Genomic DNA, 19205 nt, shown 5'->3' with positions numbered 1-19205 from the left:
ACATTTCCCCTTGTACATTTATTTTTTGCACATTATGCATGTGTGTACATGAATGCATGAGTGTGCATGAGGCACGAGCACCACAGCATGCATGTGGGGAGGTCAGAGGACAACTTTCAAGTTTGTTCGCTTCTTCCACCATGTGGAACCCAGGGATAGAATTCAAATTATCAAGCTTGGTGGAAAAGTGCCTTTACTCACTGAACAATCTTGCTGGCCTTATAATTTTATTTTACTAAATTTAAAATCTTTAGCTGGGTGGTGGTGGTGCATGCCTTTAGTCCTAGCATTCTGGAGGCAGAGGCAGATGGGGTTCGAGACCAGCCTGGTCTACAAGAGCGAGTTCCAGGACAGCCTCCAAAGCCACAGAGAAACCCTGTCTCAAAAAAAACAACAAAACAAACAAAAATTTACAATCCTTCATTTTAACCCTTTTGTACAACGACAAAGTTCTAAACCCTATTTCACACTGGTTTATATGTTAGTCATTCAGCTGAGGAAAGAATAATATATGTGACATATATCAAATATGTCTAGCCTTCCAAAGATTAAGTATAGGAAATAAGTCATCAAGAAGGTATGAGATGAAGGTTACTGGGTCAGAATACATATAGATTCAAATATTGGACCTGTATCTTGTGGTATCACATTAAGCAAACTATATAACTAATACTCAAGTCCCCCTTTTACAATATAATAATAATAATAATAATAATAATAATAATAATAATAATAATAAAAAAAAACAACCCAACTACCTAGTAGAAAAGAACTCAGGATAAGTCATTCAGGTAATATATCCAACCACGTTTAGTAAGATATTTGTGCTAGTCAGTTTTTGTCAACTTGATACCTAGAAAGAGGGAAACTCAACTGAGGAATTGTCTCTATCAAAACTGGCCTGTAGATATGTATAAAGGCATTTTCTTGATTGCTAATTGATGGGGGAGGCCTAGCCCCCTGTGAGCTGTACTATCTCTGGGCAGCTGGTCCAGGTTTAGCAAGTCTATAATCAAGTGTTTCTTCATGGTGCCTACTTCAGTTCATGCACTGACTTCTCTCAAAGAAGGACCATGAATTAGGACAAATAAAGCAAATAAATTTTCTTTGACAACTTGGTTTTGGCCAGTGTTCGTCACAGCGACAGAAGGAGACAAGGACAGCATTCCTAAAAGTAATTTTCAGAAATGGTTAAGAGTCTTTTTTAATGTTGGTGTTTCATAAAACTAAAACTTCATTTTTATTCAGAAAGGAATCTTAGCATATCTTCTCTTAGCTTTTTGTAGCCAACACATTGACTGAAGATCTCCACCACACACCACACCTTCCAGGATGCACTTACTCTACATCCTGCTTCCTTAATTGTCTTAAACCTCAGCCAAGTAACTACTCTCACAATGTAAACTTTATTGATTAACAAGAAAAGTGAACCTGGGTCTAAAATGACTAGAATTCTGATTTTATGTTCCTTCAGGTATGGGTCACCTTTTATAATCTTACTGTTGAAAATCTGTTAGAATCCTTTGCTTTCTTTGATACTATAATAAACACAAACATGACTTTCTCTAACTGGCATTAATTGCAAGCTGTTTGGTGCCAAATGAAGTTAGCTTACCTGTCCATTACATCCTTAAGTAACAACTACAAGGTGCATGGAGGAAGGCAGCTTTTAAAGTCCCATCAGCCTGAGACTAGCAGGGACTAGCGGGAAAGAGCAGGGAATCTCTGTTCTTGAGCTCAACTGATCTGGCTGTTAGCCTGCCGATCAATATTAAACACACAGTTCCCAGGGAGGAAACCATTTCACCTGTCGTTTATTGAAGGAGGTCCCTCCTGGCTGGGTTCCAAGACAGCAGGAACTCACAAATCTCTCAGAAGTGTGTTTCCTGGCTTAGGCTTGCTGAATGGAATCAGGTCCTGTGGCTGAGTAAGCAGTAAACTGGATGATCTTAAGAGACTAGAGACCTATCAAAGCAAAGTTGTGATAAACTATTCTTAGCTGGTTTTCCAAATATGCCAATAAAATGGTAAAAAAAATCTATACAAAAAAACATGGCACCTCATCCTTGCAGATGATGGTCATAACAAAGGTATATCAGCTCCCTAGTAAGTTAATCAGAAGTCACAGCAAAAACAGTTTGGGGCATTGGCTACACCTAGCTACAGACTGTCTCAGACACAGAAGAACCCATCAAGTGGGGAGAGTGGCACTAATTCATATATGAAAGAGGAAATCTAAGTTAGGAGACCGAAAGTAATTTGGCAGAAGCAAAGATGTACATCAAGAAAGAGAACACAACATGATGTTCTAGCCACAAAACTGAAAGGCTAAAATTGGGGCTCCAAGGCAAGGTTAGATTAGGAGGTGAACCAGCTGTCTTAACAGTACTTTACTGGAGCTGGGCAAGTGGCACAGGCTTTAAAAGCTCTTTAGAAAAAGCATGAGGACCACAGGTTTGAAGTCAGCCTGCACTACATAGAAAAACCCTTTCTTAAACGCCCCACCCCCACACAAACACACAGTACTTTTTGGTTATAAGGACAATGTATTGAAATTGTTACTTCATTTTTATTACCTCACTCTTTTTTTTTTTCAACCCCAGAGACAACCCCAGAGACAAGGGAGACTGAGGGGACCCACAATCATAGTCCTCTCTGCCCAGCTTCTGCTATTGCTGTGGTACTCAGGGACCAAAGAGGTACGGTCAGGCATAACCTAAGGAAATAGTCCATGGACCAATAGTAAGAAAACAGATGACAATCTTGGGGTAGCAAAGGGCTCTTTTCACCACTCACTGTAAACATAAACAATTCTTACATAAGCAGAATGTGTAGTCCTAAATCCTTAAGTCACCCTAACCGCCTGTCTTCCTGACATTTTTCTCTTTAAAATTTTTATTTATTTGTGTCTGTACGGTAGGAGAGGTGGGAGGTGCATGCCATGGCATACGTGTAGAGTCAGAGAATCAGCTTTCGGTAAATAATTCTCTCCTTCTACCATGTGAGTCCTGGGTATTGGACTCAGGTAGTCAGGCTTGGAGGCAAGCACCTGTTGAGCCATCTTGCCAGCCTTTTATTGACATGTTTGAAAATTTGGTCTAAACCATTTTTAAAAAGCATCCCTTAGAAATACAATTCCTAGCTGGGCTGCCTTTAATCCCAACATGAGGGAAGCGGAGGCGAAAGAATATCTGAGTTCAAGGTCAGCCTGGTATACAGGACAGCCAAGGCTACACAGAGAAACCCTATCTCAAAAGACAAAAAAGAAACAAAAACAATACAAAAAAAAAAAAAAAAAAAAAAAAAACCAATTACTCAGAAAAGAGCAATGTTTAAACATATAACAGCTTAATATCTAATTAAAACAACTTTATTATACCAACATAAATTTCTCCCCAAAAAGGACTCAATGATCAAACACATTTAAGGGAGAAAAAAATAGTTTAGGTTCTTCTTTTAGTTCACAATGCAAATTGGACTTGAGAAAGCACTAAGGTTCAGGTTACACATTTTTTAAAAATTGTTTTCTGGGGTCTGAGGAGATGGCTCAACAGGTAAGAATGCTTTCTCTTCAATACTGGAACCTGGGTGTGAATCCCCAGCACCCAAACAAGAGACTGAGCATGGCTGCACATGTATGTAACCCCAGCATTGAGAGATAGCTCAGCCACCTAGTAGAAAAGGCAAACTTGTGGAACAATGAGAGACCTTGTCCTAAGACAATGTCTCAATGACACAGGGTGACACATAATGGCTTCCACTTGCACACGCCACACTCCCTCCACACACATGCATACACCACACTACACACACTCACATGTATACATCCACTCTCCCTCTATAACACACACAAATTGTGGCTCCCCTAGCTCCACAGGGACTACAAAGCCTGGAAGATGGCTCAGTGAGCAAAGCACTTACAAGGCAAATGTGAGCACCTATGTTTGAATCTCCAGAACCCAGACAAAGTCAGGCATGTGGTAGCAGTTATCTATAATCCCAGTGTTCCTATGGTAACATTGGAGGCAGACAAGACAATTCCTGGAAGCTCTTGAACCAGCTGCAGGTGTACTGCAGGGGCAAACAAGAGACCAGTTTCACCACGGTGGAAGAAGAGGACCGACACACCCTGAAGTTGTCCTCTGACCACACACACTCCGTGGTACTTGCACAGCTGCACTCAAAGTAAACACACATACACATTTTCAAATATCTTTACCATGTTTTGGTTTGTTAGATCTCAATTGTAGCCAGGCTGTCCTAGAAACTGTGGTGTTCTTCCTGCCTCAGCCTCCCAAATGCTATGATTACAGGGTGATCCAACACAACTGGTTTTCTACTTTATAGTTTTGATCTAGCTATATGTCATTTATTATACTGTTGGCTTGACAAATAAACCCTATTCTATAATTATTTGTCCTTTGTCAAAAATATTATCATTAAGCCCATTTCTAGAGCACCGTGAGTTCTACCACTCACTCCCATACTGTGGCCAAAAGAAACTGAACAAAGCAGAGTTAGATACACTTTAAGATTTCTAAATTTCTCCACACTTGTAGTTAGAAGGAGATTAAAGAGCTAGTGAACACTGTGCTATGACGTATCAAATGCAACTTCTCTTACCAGCTTTGCAATTCAGCAAAAGCTTGTTTCATTTTCTTAATGGACGCGTCCATCTCTTCTTTAACTACAACTCGGTATCGAGCAAGAGACACTGTGCAGCGTTGAAGGTCTTTTACAGACTTCTCAATATTAGAACCTTGGAGGGGGAAAAAAACATTATTTTAAAGGAAACCTGTAAATTAAAAGTTGGATCTGAATGTTTATAGTCAAATGTCATATATAGACTAAAACTGTAAACCAAATGACCACCTTCCCAACAAAGGAAACCATTTTTCAAATTTTCACGGTTTATAAAGTGTCAGTTACAAGTTGTGGGTGTATCCTTCCATACTAAACAACACATAACACAGATGAAATATATAAAACAACCCTAACAACAATGGGCAGTAGACAGTACTTCCCATGAAAAAGTGAGGCAGTTTCTAAACTGCAATAAAGAAGAAATCCCAAGCCTGGCAGTCTCCTGAACTAAATAAACAAGGAGGCTAAGGCTAGAATTCTCAAGACGGAGCTACAGAAATCTATATAAAGTTGAAGCAATAACAAGCCTTGGTACTAACCAGTGCATGGGCACACTGACACCACCAAATCAGCAAGGAGTGGATGGCGGACAGGCTTCGCCCAGGCCAGGGGCAGTCTGTCCATATTAGGAAGACAAAAACCTCACATACTACATACAGCAGACTGCTCACACCAATAAAGCAAGCAGGCTGCTCACACCACATACTGCCCCAACAGGGAAGAAGAGTGAGCTCTAATGTCAAGGTTGCTGTCATCTAATCTAACAAGGCTCAGAAGCTTCACAATATTTTCACATAATCGAGTCAGAGAACAGACTCAAAATATTGAAAGAAATTCAAATATCTAGTAATCAACAAAGAAAAATTTATGTTTGGATTCTATTAAAAAATCATCAGGCATATAAAAACAAAAAATATATTTAAAAATAAAATAAACTACAAAATAAAATAACTACAAAGAGAAAAATCACCAGAAACTGATGCAGAAATGACACACGCTAGAATCAAGTATGAAAGGACATCAAAAGCTGAGGATTTGGGCTAGAGAGATGGTTCAGCAGTTACGAGTACTGCCTGCTCTTCCAGAGGACCTGGGTTTGATTCCCAGCACCCACAAGGCAGCTTTTAACCATTAGTAACTCCATCTCAAGAGGATCCAATGCCCTCTTCTGGCCTCCATAGGTACTGAGCTTATAAATGGTGCACAGACATGCATGCAGGGGAATTAAAATAAACACATAAAATAAATTATAAACAATTTTAAGCTGGGGATTTCAGGTCAGTGGTAGTGCTTTGCTTGGCATGCCCTGGGCTTAATCCCTAGTACCACAGAAGAGTGTGTGGATTTTTTTTCGGGGGGGGGGGGGGATATCGAACAGTTACTATCAGACAAATAATAACACATGTTAAACAGAGATAGAGCAGACATTTCAAGACTCTTCAACTGAATTTCAGAAATGAAGATACTATCAGACTAAACTTTTTTAAAAAGAGCAGTGAATCTTAAGGCAGCAACTTTAGAAACTATTTGAAATAAATGAAACACAGACAAGAAATAAAACTATCTGAATAGGTAACATATTTTCAAAACTCCCCAAATGGCATGGTCTAATACAGAAATTCACCATGGGACTTTATAAAATTAAAAGGTTTTCATTTCATAGTGCAGTATGAAACATTATATGTGGAGAAGTTACCACCACAGAAAAAAGGAGGAGTACATTCACCTACCCAATACAGTTTAAGTTTCTAAGAGTCCTACTAATCTTTCTAACAAGATTCATGTTCTATAAATGGTGGTATGTTAGGATCATGACTACAGGAAGTTTGTAATTACACAAAAATGCACATTTTTGTTTTCTCTGTCATCTCCGATTTCTGAGATCAAGTCTCACTCTGTAACCATGGTTGGTTTTGGAACTCATGTGTGTATACCAGGTCAACCTTGAGCTTGACATGATCTTCCTGCTTCTTCCTCCCAAGAGCTGGGATTAGATACCAATTACTAGTGGTTGTGTACAATGTGTTAATAATATGGTCACACACACACTTTCAATTTTACATGTGTGTGCATGTAACAGTATGTGCCAGAGATCAACCATGAGTATCATTCTTCAGGAGCTACCCACCTTTTAATATTTTTTTAAGATTTACCTTTTTACTTCTGCCTGGATAGATATGTGTGTACATTGTGTGAGTTACCATGTGGGTTCTGGAAACTGAACCCCAGTCCTCTGTTAAAGCAACAAGTGGTCTTAACTGCTGAGTCATCTCTCCAGCCCCCAACCTTATTTTTTGAGGCAGGATCTCTCGATGGAACCTAGGACTCACCATAGGGAAGGCTGGCTGGCCCCAGAGGACCCTTCTGACCCCACAGCACAGGGCTTTCCAAGCACATGGCCACACCTGGTTTATCTGCCCTGGGCCCCACACTCAGGTTCCCATGCTGCACAGCAATCACTTTGCTAACAGAGTCATCTACCCAGCACCTACCTTTTCAATTGCATCAGTCTTTTGGTGGACTCTAGATAAACTGCCCAGGCCAAGCTTAAATTCCTCCACTTAAGTGACCTTCCTGTTTAAGCCTCTGGAGCAACTAGAACTAAAGCTTTTGCCAATGGAGCCAGTTAACTTTTAATATAGATTCTTTCTCCTTCCAGTTTGATTTCCTTTAGAATTTATCTAAAACCTTTTAACCCCCTTTATTTTTGCTCTACTGGATTTTCTCAGACTGGCCATTCAGCAGCAAGCTGAAGGCTACTACCAAGATGAAAAAGAAGTGCTAACCAAAATGTAGGTCATGGGCTGGCAAGATGGCTCAGAGGGCAAAGGCTTTTGGTACCAAACCTGACAACCTGAGTTTGATCCCCAGATGCCATGAAGGAGAAACAGAATTGTAGCCCTAAAAAGTTTTTATTGACGTATATGGTAGACAGACAGGAAAGCACAGACAAACAGACAGACAATGGACACACACACACATACACAAATAAATGCTGGCTAGGCAGTGGTGGTGCAAGCCTTTAATCCTAGCACTCAGGAAGCAGAGGCTTCCTGAGTTCCAAGGTCAGCCTGGTCTAAAGGACAGCCAGGGCTACACAGAGAAACCCTGTTTTGAAAACAAATAAATAAATAAACATGACAGTTTTAGAAGTAGCTTGTGTGGAAGAAACAATTTAATAAATAACTACAACTTATGATGGTCCTCTAAATTTCTATTTCATTGTTCACTCAAGTAGATCACCATGTTAGAAGTACAGATGTATGAAGTACAGATGAGCTAGTATCTCTGTTTAATAACTATTCATTCAGACGATTATTACAATATATAAGAAAACAAGAGTTCTTAGGTGTGGTAATGAATACCTTTGGTCCCAGCTCTCAGGAGGCAGAGGCAGAGGCCTCCGTAAACTTGAGGCCAGCTTGGTCTACAAAGAGAATTCCAGGCCAGACCCTGCCTCAAAACAAAACATATACAGACATGGAAACACACACAAGGTTATTACTAGTAGATGTTAAGTATTGTCCATTGTTGTTGTGAAAAGGTCAAATGCGTTAGCCCAGGCCAGTCTAGAAGCTGTGGTCTTCCTGGTTCAGGTTCCTGAGTGCTAGGATTACATGTATACTCTAAGCACTACAACCCCCTGACAAAATGATTATCATAGTCATATTTTAAAAGTAAAGAGCTACCACCAATCAATACCAAGTATTTCAAAGGACATGCTCCTGCTAGAGCTTTCCACCGTCTGCTGGACTTCAGGAAGAGCACAAGATGGAGAGAGCAGTGAAAACAGTACCAGACACAGAGATTTTCACCCATTGGTTCAACCAGAACAAAAAGAAAGAGAACACCACAAACAGGTGCAGTGAAGAGCAAGGGGAACATGTTAGTGTTAGCTAGGTCATCCTGCAGTAAACGCTGCAACTCACAGAAAGGTCCCTATTGCTGTGTCAAGACACAAACATGCAAAGATTACAGCACAGACTATCACCTGAGGCCTCTGGAACTTCAGCTACAGGATTAACAGTCAAGCTGTCTTTGGTCAAACAGCTGTTTTTTCTCTCCCAAGTAGGCCTTTGATTTACCTAGTCTTTTATTGGTGGAAGACAGTGGAACATTTTCCATTCCCAGATTTGAAACCTGGGCTCCTGTGGTGGCTCTTGAGAGAGATTTGGCAGCATTCCGGGACTGCTGGGCATTCGGAATAGAGTGTGTTGTCAAAGATTTGGGCTCGAAGTCAGACACACCATTCTCCAGCACAGAGCCTGTCCAAGAAAGAGGATAGTGGTTTGGAGCAGTGTGGGGTGAATTATCTAAGCAGTATTCATGACAGAAAGAAAGCAGAAAAAAAGTATGTTAGACATACTTTTTCCTGTTTATTTTCTGTTAGCCTCTATAAGCTACAATGAAGAAAAAAGTTTCATAATGTCCGGGATAATTTAAAAGCCTTACAGACTAAAGAAAGGGCAGAACTGGAAAAAGAGAGCTTGTACACAATGAATTAAAATCCACTGGTTATCTTTGGTTTGGTTTTTTTTTTTTTTTGAAGTCAGGTACAATATTTTTTTTTTCTCTGCATCTTTTTAAAAAGAATGTATGAATTAACCAATAAAAAAAAAAAAACAGCTAAAAAGCAGACTAAAATTCTTATACTCGCAACCAGGTGGTGGTGGTGCACACCTTTAATCCTAGCACTAGAGAAGCAGAGGAAGATGGATCTCTGTGAGTTGGAGGCCAGCCTGGTCTACAAAGATACACAGAGAAACCCCATACACTAGTTACACCATTATGAAACCAGGTATACTAAAGCAGAGGGGACAAGATTAATAACAGTAATTTTTAAAAATGCAAACAGTTGTGTTTAATCTTTTTATTATTTTGTATATATGGGTTTTTTGCCTACATGTATATCTACGTAGCACAAGCAAGCAGTGACCCCAGAGACCAGAAGAGGGTGTCAGATCCCCTGTTACTGGAGTTATAGATGGTCATGAGACACAATGTGATTGCTGAGGATCAAATCTGGGTCCTATGCAAGAGCAATCAGTGCTCTTAACCACTGGCCCATCATTCCAGCCCCTCCCCTCAAAAAAGTTTATTTTTTTCTTCTTTTTTTGTTGTTGGGAAGTAAGGCAGGAGCTTTGTAGCCCTGGCTGTCCTGGAACTCTCTATGTAAGACCAGGCTAGCCTCAAACTCACAGAGATCTGCCTGCCTCTGTCCCTCAAGGTCTGGCATTAAAGGCATGTGTCACTATGCCTTTATTTCTAAGTTATTTCTAAAAGAGAAACATTCTTAGTTTCTTCTCATTCCTTAACAAAATTGTTAACAGATAAATGTACCAAATACATGAACTTCTAACTATTAACTAATCTTAATTCTTTATTAGAAAACATGTGCAGGGAGGTTGGAGAGATGGCTCCACAGTTAAGAACACTGGTTGCTCTAGAAAACCTAGATTCCGTTCCCAGCACTTTATTATTTATATGGCAGCTCACAACCATAATTCCAATTCAGGGGATTCAGCACCCTCTTCTGGTCTCCACAGGCACCAGGTATACATGTGATGCATAGACATTCACCGCAGGCAAAATACTCATACATATAAGATAAATCAATCTAAAAAACATTTTAAAAAAGAAAACAAATAGTCGGGCATGGGTGGCCCACGCCTTTAATCCCAGCACTCAGGAGGCAGAGGCAGGCAGATCTCTGTGAGTTGAGGCCAGCCTGGTCTACAAGAGCTAGTTCCAGGACAGGCTCCAAAGCTACAGAGAAACCCCGCTCGAAAAAAGACCAATTATTCTTAATGTAAAAAGTATATCAACAAGGATAGTCCCCCTCCTTTTTTGAGTGAATTAACTTTCCAAAATCTGTTAAAAAGACAAAAAACTCACCAGTTCTATCCAGTGTATCTGGTGTAGCAAACTCAGGATCCTCCAGTTCTCTGGCATCTACTGAAAGTGTCTCCAAACCTTCACTGAGTGAGTCCACAGACTCAGCATCATTGATGGCACCATTAATGTGGTAACCATTAATGCAACCTTTTTCTGAAGATGCAGGCTGTTCTTCTTGAATGGGTATCGACTTACTGGACTCTGGGGCACTGCTATGTGCTTCTGATGCAGGTTTTGGTTTGCTTTTCTTCTTTTTGTTCTAAGGTTATCAACATTTGAAAACAGAAAAGTAAAAGCAGACCCTCCAACACAGTTCAAAGAGGTAACCAACTCCAGCTACAAAAAAAGTCAGTATTACAAATTTGGCACATATTCTTCTGCAAATTGAAGATAATTGTGCTTATATTGAACTAATGATAAAAATAATACTTTACTATGTAAAACTGCATTTTGAATGAACTCAAAATATCTTTCATAGCAAAACCTTTTTTTTTTTTTTATTTTATGTATACTGGTGTTTTGCTGCATGTATGTCTGTGTGAGGATGTGAGATCTTGGAGTTACAGACAGCTGTGAGCTGCCATGTGGGTGCTGGGAACTGAACCTAGGTCCTCTGGAAGAGCAGTCATGCTCTTAACCACTCACTTAACTATTTAGCCATCTCTCCAGCCCCAGAAAAACCTATCTTAAGCAAAATGAAAAGTTATAAAATGTAAAAAAAGTATAACATATTTTTAGAGTGAACTATAAACAGAGCTCTAAGTAACAACAATAACTCAATAGAGAAAAATATAATCTATAAATAATTCAATTAGGTCTAACCTCAGTCCAATAATTGATAAATAATAAAACCTGCCCTGAAGTACTGTTTTTCAACTACTAGATTAGCAAAGGTCAAAAAGTTTAATGACATAAAGTCACTGGTTCCACTCTACAGACAGCTTTGACTGCTGTGGAAACAGACAGGCATTTTCATAAACAATAGTGTAAGTGAAAATCTAGTAATGCTTTGGAGTTACACACACACCTTTCACCCAGCAATTCTAATGTTAGCAATTTATCCTGGCCAGGACTGACAAAGGTATACAAGATTATTCATCACAACACTGTTATGTTAATATTAATAAAGACTAAAAAGCCATAAAATGTAGGTCAGTAGGAAATGTATACATTACATGCTCTATTATATAGAATGTACGAAGAAAATATATATTTGTAATTTTTATGTGAATAAATTATCTTGGAAGCTACATAAGAAATAATAGCTTGAGGTTGTAGCTCAGTGGCAGAGCACTTGACTAGCATGCACAAGGCCCTAGGTTTGATCCCCAGTGTCAAAAACAAAACAAAACAAAGAAAATAAATAAACTGATAATACTGTCTGCTTGGGCAAGAAGTGGGTGCCAGATATCTGGGGGAAAGAGGTGAGAATAAAGCTGTTAGAGGGTATTAACATTCATACCTTGGAAATCTGGGCCATGCAACTAAAAAACCAAATTAGGTATAAAACTTTAGACTCACAAAGATACATATTAGAATATTTTCTCTAAATTTGCCAAACACAAATGGACTGGATACTATAACTGTTGTTATATATAATTTTCTTATGTTAAAGTTAAAACCTTCCTTTTTAATTAGACAAAAAGGGGGGGATGTGGAATACTCCTTTACACTGTGTGAATATATGTCGCTGTGATTGGTTTAATAAATAAGCCTTTGTCTTTGTTTTAACAACAGATAACTATGCTGGCAACATTTAGCTCCTAAGGCTAGATGGGTAAGTAAACCAGTCAGTTCTCATGGCAGGCCTTTTGGTGGCCCTGTCCAGCAGGTTAACTCCTGAATTTGGCATTCAGTTTTCTCCTCTATTTCACTTCCTCCCTGTTATTTCACACATTTAATTAGCAGCTCACAATCATGTCTTATTAGGCTAATCTAAGAGTTAGCTGTAACTGACTGGAGCACTGGAGAGTATCAGACTACATCTATTTTCTTTGTACAGATCATGTCACCCACACCTTTACAACTATGCCCATGTGTTGTTAACCATTTATATTCTGAGGTGGATAACTTCTGACACTGGTGTTTTCTTGAACACTCAAAGCCATGTAAGCTGGGTAAAATCAGTTAAACAGACATGAAGAGCAACAGGCATAGAAACCCTCATGAGAACCTAACAGTGTTTGGGCCTCTGGGAAATCCTCAAAGGTTAATAAAGCCAAACCTGGCCTGGTCAAGAAGTCATTTCGGGGCTGGCAAGACTTGTCAGTGGGTAAAAGCTCTTGTCACACACCTGAATTCAATCCCTGGAATCCAAGGTGGAAGGAGAGACCCAACTGCCCAAAGTTGTACTCTGCACCATGGCACTTACACACCTACACTACCACACACAACATGATAATGAAATTTAAGAGAAAGCATTTCAGAACACAGCACTAACTTAAAGGAAGAGTACTCCTAACAGTTGGTACTTAATGAAAATCCACACATCAGCACTCCTTATAGAAGCTACACTGGGTACGGAGCTGTGGGAAGAATACTGAACCCAGCTAGTGTCCTCCTATAAGGGAAGCAATTAGGTTTTAAATGGATGTAAGTAAAAGCTTAAGAACTAATATGTCACTGGGTGTTGGTGGTGCATGCCTTTAGTTCCAGCACTCGACAGGCAGAGGCAGAGAGATCTCTCTGAGTCTGAGGCCAGCCTGGTCTACAGAGCTAGTTCCAGGATAGGCTCCAAAGCAAAAAACAGAGAAAACCTGCCTCAAAAAAAAAAAAAAAAAAAAGAAAAAAAAAAAAGAAAAGAAAAGAAAGAAAAAGAAAAACAAAACCTAGTATGTTAGGCATTATAATAAGAATATGTATATAATATAGTATTTTTGTTGTTGTTGTTGTTGTCTTTTTTTTCATAGACGGGGTTGTGCTATGTAGACCACAATGGCCTTGAACTCCTGACCCTCCTGTCTCACCCTTCTAAGTGCTAGGATCACAAGTATGTGCCACCATATCTGTATTTTCCTACTTTATAGACAGAAAACTAAAACTAAATAATACCCACAGCTCACAAGACCATATGAAGCAAAACAGGACAGAAACCCAGTTCTGACTGGCTCTGAAGTCCAAATAAATGCCTTCTACTCTTTTAACACATAACATCAGATGTCTCCGGAAGGCACTTAGTCTGAAGGAACAAAATCCGGGCTAGTAAGATGGGCAGCAGGTAACTTGAATTCCACCCACAGGAAGCACATAAAGGTCAAAGGAAAGAACAAACCCCACAAAGCTGCCCTCTGACCTCTGTGAGCTCATGCATATGCAAACATGCAAACAATAAATTATAGACAGCAGGATAAAGTTTTTAAAAAAGCAGAAGCTGCCATGTGACTTTAAGTCAAAATTCACCATTACTAGGGACTAGAACATAGTTGTCTAACCTGAAAGTCTGCACTGTTTTAGCTAGTTTATGAAACAAATCCTGCTGAAAACCGGCCACCCTTCCAGGAGGCCCTGTGCTCTCTGACATGCTCTCTTCCTTCTACTCTTGTATCAAGCACCCCCAGCAACTGTGCCCACAAACTTAACCTTTTCTGCCTCCAATCACAGGGGGCAAACCATAATTCTCTGTGAGATACAGCAGGGTCTCAATGCCATAAGTGGCATTTTTGAGATGGTAAACAGGTAGTAAACATGCAAACTTTTTCTTTCAAATATGGGATGTATGGGTGAGCTCGCTGTGATTTCTCACTTCAGTCATCACCAGGGTAGATTTGGCTGATCTGGATGGCTAGGCAGATGTCTCCCTCTACCCTCAATGCTTCTGTGCTGGAACCCTCCAAAGAAGCTCTTAAATATTATCAAACATATTTTAAAGCCTTTTATTATACATTATGTGGAGTGTTTTGTCCATATATATATGTGTGTGTGTGTGTGTGTGTGCACCTAATGTCTGTGAAGGTGGAGTTACCAATGGGAAGCTGCTATGAGGAACCAGGAACTGCACCCAGGTCCTCTCTGCAAGAACACTGTGCTACTCTTACCTGCTGAGCCATCTTGCCAGCCTCTAAAGCCTGATTTAAAAAACAAACAACAATATAATTCATTTTTACCTTTTTCTTGCCTGTTACTATCCATTCTTTGAGTACTTCACTGGCACTGCCTGAAAAAGAGACCAAATAGAGATTTCCTCTTGTACCACACACAAACTGAAAGAGCTATCAGTGTATTTCATAATTGTTGGATACTGCAGTGAGGCAGTCATGTCACACTTCTGCTGTAAGAGCCTACAGAGGTCATTTGAGACTCTTTATCTACACATCTGGGTCTGAATACAGCAGTGACTAGTCTTCACCGTCTTTTCCCGCTATGTTGCACACCATCTTGACTGTGGTGTTTGGGAAGAGCTGCACCCTACACCAGACTCAAACCCTAATATAAAGAAAACACGATGACAGTGGGAAAACCTTGTAGATATTGATCTGTTACTCTTGTACTTGCAAATCCAGAAAAATGCAGCAGAGAGCCCTGGCCTGACAAAGGCAAAACAGTTTCAAGTAAAGTTATATGGAAAGAGTTTTAAAAACACTTATTAATCCTACAAATCTAAGGTGTTAAACAAGGCTATCATTTTCTATCTAACATATAGGAAACATAAGGAAATTCAACTCATACATTTGAGTCACCTACCAGAACCAAACTAATTTGGAAATTGGAAATAGTGGAATTTGGAAATAAATGTGGAGACCTTGAACTGGCAATCTGTTCCTGGGCCACTGAGTTACTCCTTTATAATAGTCACTTAAATCACTTTATCCGATTCCATTCAAATCCCATGTGTATGGGATCAGCTGCATAGTTTGTTTGGGGAGTGGAACATAACTTTTTCAGATGGAGTCTCACATTATAATAAGAGACTGGCCTATAACTCACTATATAACCAAGACTGGCCTCAAGTCATAGTCCTCTTGCCTTTACCACACTGGAATTTCAGCAATGTTCTACCACACTTGGTCTGACTTCTTAAATGCTCGTAGAGAACACTCTTAATAGTAAAGGGGTTTTCTTAGTTTGTCTCTTCCAGTTTTTCTACAGCTTGGTAATGAAAACAGTATCTCACATTAACAAAATATCACAGTGCGATATACTGTCAAGACTGTGTATTACAGCTCAGGTTCCAAAAGTTTAACTCGAGAGGATTACCTTCCATGAATGCTTGAACTGTTTTGTCCACACAATTATCAAAGTGCTGCAAAACCAGGATGATTTCATTGTTGCTCTTATTAGGAACTATTGCACGTACTGCGTTTATCTGCAAAATATGACAGGTCATGTAATTCTAACATGAGTAGGTCACTCACTGGTCAGCTGAAATGTGTCAGGGAAAATCACAGTGTCATTTTACTTTCAGCAATTATCACTCTTTAATGTCAGTAAAGACATACACAACCATCACACTGGGAATAATAAATAGAAAAATGATAATACCAAATCAAAACTTAACTTCAAAATTTAAAAAGGACATTTATAGAAATAAAAGGGCACCACGGAGGTGATCAGTGAATAAAGGCATTTACAGTGACCTGAGGACTCCCAAAAGTTGTTTTCTGACCTCCACACAGGCTGCCAGGTACTTACACATCTGCATGTACACACATACACACGTCCCCCCCCAACAACACACACACTAATAATAAGAATTTTTATTTTTAAAGTTAGAAGGCACTGGGTATGGTGGTCATGCCCTTAATCTCAGCAGGAGAATCTCTGTGTTCAAAGCCAGCCTGGATTACAGAGTGAGCCACGTCTCAAAAAAAAAAAAAAAAAAAAAGGTTAGATGGGGCTGGCTAAAAGGTTAGGAGTATTGATTGCTCCTGAGTTCAATTCCTGGCAACCACATGGTGGCTCATAACCATCTGTAATGAAGTGTGGTGCCCTCTTCTGGCCTGCAGGCACACATGCAGACAGAATACTGTATATAAATAAAATCTTAAAAAGAAAAAAGTCAGTTGGTATGTAAAAGATTATAGGTCAAGAAGGAGTAGGCAATTAAGATGTGGTGTCACATAACTGTAGTTTCAATTAGGTTCCAGCTATTAATTTACCATCAGTAGTTCTTCACTGTAAGCATAGTATAGGGAAAGTAGAAATTTTAATGAACCACTAACTCTAACAGTTTAGGATTCTTTTTTTTTTTTTTTTAATTTTAATGTCTACATGTTATGAATGTGTGCATGTGGTATATATGAACATATGTGTGTGGGTACAAGTGCCTATGTACATTGGAGAAGCCAGAGGAAACTGGCTGTGCTACTCTATAACTCCCCACTTCACTCCCTTGAGACAGGGTCTCTCATTGAACGTGGAGTGAGGCTGGCAGCCAGCAGGTTCCAATGACCTCCTGTCTCTGTCTCCCATGGTTCTGGGGTCACAGGTATATTCAGGTCTACATTTGGAGTCTGTGGCTCTAAATTCAAGTACTCATGCTTGTACAGCAAGTACTCTCACCACTGAGCCAAAATTTCTCCAGCCCAACAACTTAGATTTTTATATAGCACTATTCAGAACACTCTTACTTTGTGCCACGTAGCTGCATAAAAGCTCTACAGAAGTAACTTACAGAGATCATCTGAATTATTATAAGCTATTTGGGTGCACAAAACATAATGAACAAGCCCAAAGGTAGTGGTGCACACCTTTAGTCCCAACAATTGGGAGGCAGAGGCAGGCAGATCTCTGTGAGTTCAAGGCCAACCTGACTACAGAGCAAGTTCCAGGACAAGCTCCAAAGCAATACAGAGAAACCCTGTTTCAAAAAAACAAAAACAAACAAATAAAACCCATAATGAACAACTGATAAAAACCCTGCTTAATAAAACAAATGCAAATAAAACCCAATGGACATGTACTAAATCCTATTTCTTCAGAAATTCCTACTCCAGAATTTAATTTCAATATATTTGCATTTCATGATGTATGTATATCTCCATAGGCAATATATACTATTTTATATTATATAAATATTATTTCATCATGCATGATTTTTTCAATTTTTGTCACACAGCATTTTTTCCACATTGATAGGCACATTTGTTATTTATATAGTTTAGCATATATATGTATATATATATATATATACTAGCATATGTATGTGTCTATATATATATACATATACATACATACATATATATATGTACATATATATAGTACATAGCATTCCCATGGTATAATACACCTAATTTATTCATTCTGTTAATGGACAGTTAGATAATGTGTGGGAATTAAGATCCACTGGACTCAGTATAGGTTAAGTGAGATTTATTCGGAGAGAATTCACTTACACATGCAACAGATGACCACCCAGGTTCCCATCCCACAGATGCCACCCTGCCACCCAGATGCTCTCCACAACCTGACCAGGAAGCAAGAGAGCAAGCTGGGGTCCAGGACCCCAGACCTAGCCTTCCCCTTTCACATCCACATCTGTGACCAAGTCCACACCTGAGACCATGTCCATTTGGGTGTGGTCAGTACAACAGGTGTTGGCAGAGTGGATATCTCACCCTGTTTTTGCAGTACTAGAGGTTTCATTCCTGCTAAGCCCTCACTCACTGGAATGGCAATCTTAGACCACAGTTTTATGTTTGTCTGCTGTTGAGTCCTTAGTGTATAGAACAATATTTAGAACAATGAAAAGCCATGTCTTCTCCCAACAGAATTCTGATGGTATGGGATCTGTAATCAGTGCTTCTCTGATAATGCCAAATTGCTCTATAAAATGGATATTCCCAATTGTTTTATGTTGGTCTGTTTATTGAGAAAGGGGCTCACTATGTAGCATTGGCTAGAACTCACTCCTCAAACTCATAGATATTGCATGCCTCTGCCTCTGTGCCTGGCAGACATGGCAATTTTGTCACTTACTCCAGAAGCATTTTATTTTTTAAAATTAAAAATTGCTTATAATAACTGAATACTCATGTAAACATGTGTATGCAAGAACAAGTGTATGTATGACATATGTGCAAAGGACAGAGGACAAGATCAGGTGTCCACTGTTTTTCTTTGTTCTTTGTTTTTTTAAGACAGGGTTTCCCTGTGTTATGGCTCTAACTATCCTGGAACTCATTTTGGAGACCAGGCTGTCCTCAAAGTCACTGAGATCTGAGTTCTGCCTGCTTCTGCCTCCCAAGTGCTGGGATAAAAGATGTGCATCATCCTGGCCCTTTGTTTTTCTTTTGAGGCAGGCTCCTCACTGCCCTGGGCTGGGTTGGGTGGCTGGCCAGCAAACTCCAGGGGTTCACCTATCTCCTCCTCAGTGCTAGGATTACTGGTACTACTACACCAGCTTTCTTTTTATATAACGGTCTCTTCTGACCTCCTCAGGTATCAGGCACACACGATACACATGTATACATGCAGGCAAAACACACACATACATAAAATAAATAAACCTAAAAAATAATTTTAAAAAACTGAGCTATCTCTTTAGCCCCGACTATTTTAACACCATATATCTATTTTATTACATTATTTTATTACATTACATTATCATTATTACAATAAATTCTATGGTTTTGTTTGTTTTGCTGAATCAAGATCTTTTTGCTATGAAGCACAGGCTGTCCTCAAACTCAGCTTTACCCACCTCAGCCTTCCAAATGCTGAGATTACAG

The 19205-nt window shown here is 39.4% G+C and overlaps 1 protein-coding gene across 3 annotated transcripts in view; it reads right to left on the bottom strand.

The window, feature by feature from the left end:
• The window catches only part of Spats2 (spermatogenesis associated serine rich 2), a 63841-nt gene that overhangs the window by 20249 nt on the left and 24387 nt on the right, over window positions 1-19205 (bottom strand). The window contains exons 4-8 of one of the 3 annotated variants that reach the window (XM_051189843.1): window positions 15733-15841; window positions 14643-14692; window positions 10540-10798; window positions 8730-8957; window positions 4624-4759 (exon numbers count right to left, since the gene is read on the bottom strand). In XM_051189843.1, coding sequence (XP_051045800.1) covers window positions 4624-4759; window positions 8730-8957; window positions 10540-10798; window positions 14643-14692; window positions 15733-15841 — 782 coding nt within the window. The remainder of the gene's footprint in view (window positions 1-4623; window positions 4760-8729; window positions 8958-10539; window positions 10799-14642; window positions 14693-15732; window positions 15842-19205) is intronic. The other 2 variants (XM_051189844.1, XM_051189845.1) reach the window with 2 other exon arrangements.

Source organism: Phodopus roborovskii, unplaced genomic scaffold (genome assembly GCF_943737965.1).
Source record: "Phodopus roborovskii unplaced genomic scaffold, PHOROB, whole genome shotgun sequence".
NCBI lineage: Eukaryota > Metazoa > Chordata > Mammalia > Rodentia > Cricetidae > Phodopus > Phodopus roborovskii.
This window is presented reverse-complemented; position numbering and strand designations above follow the sequence as displayed.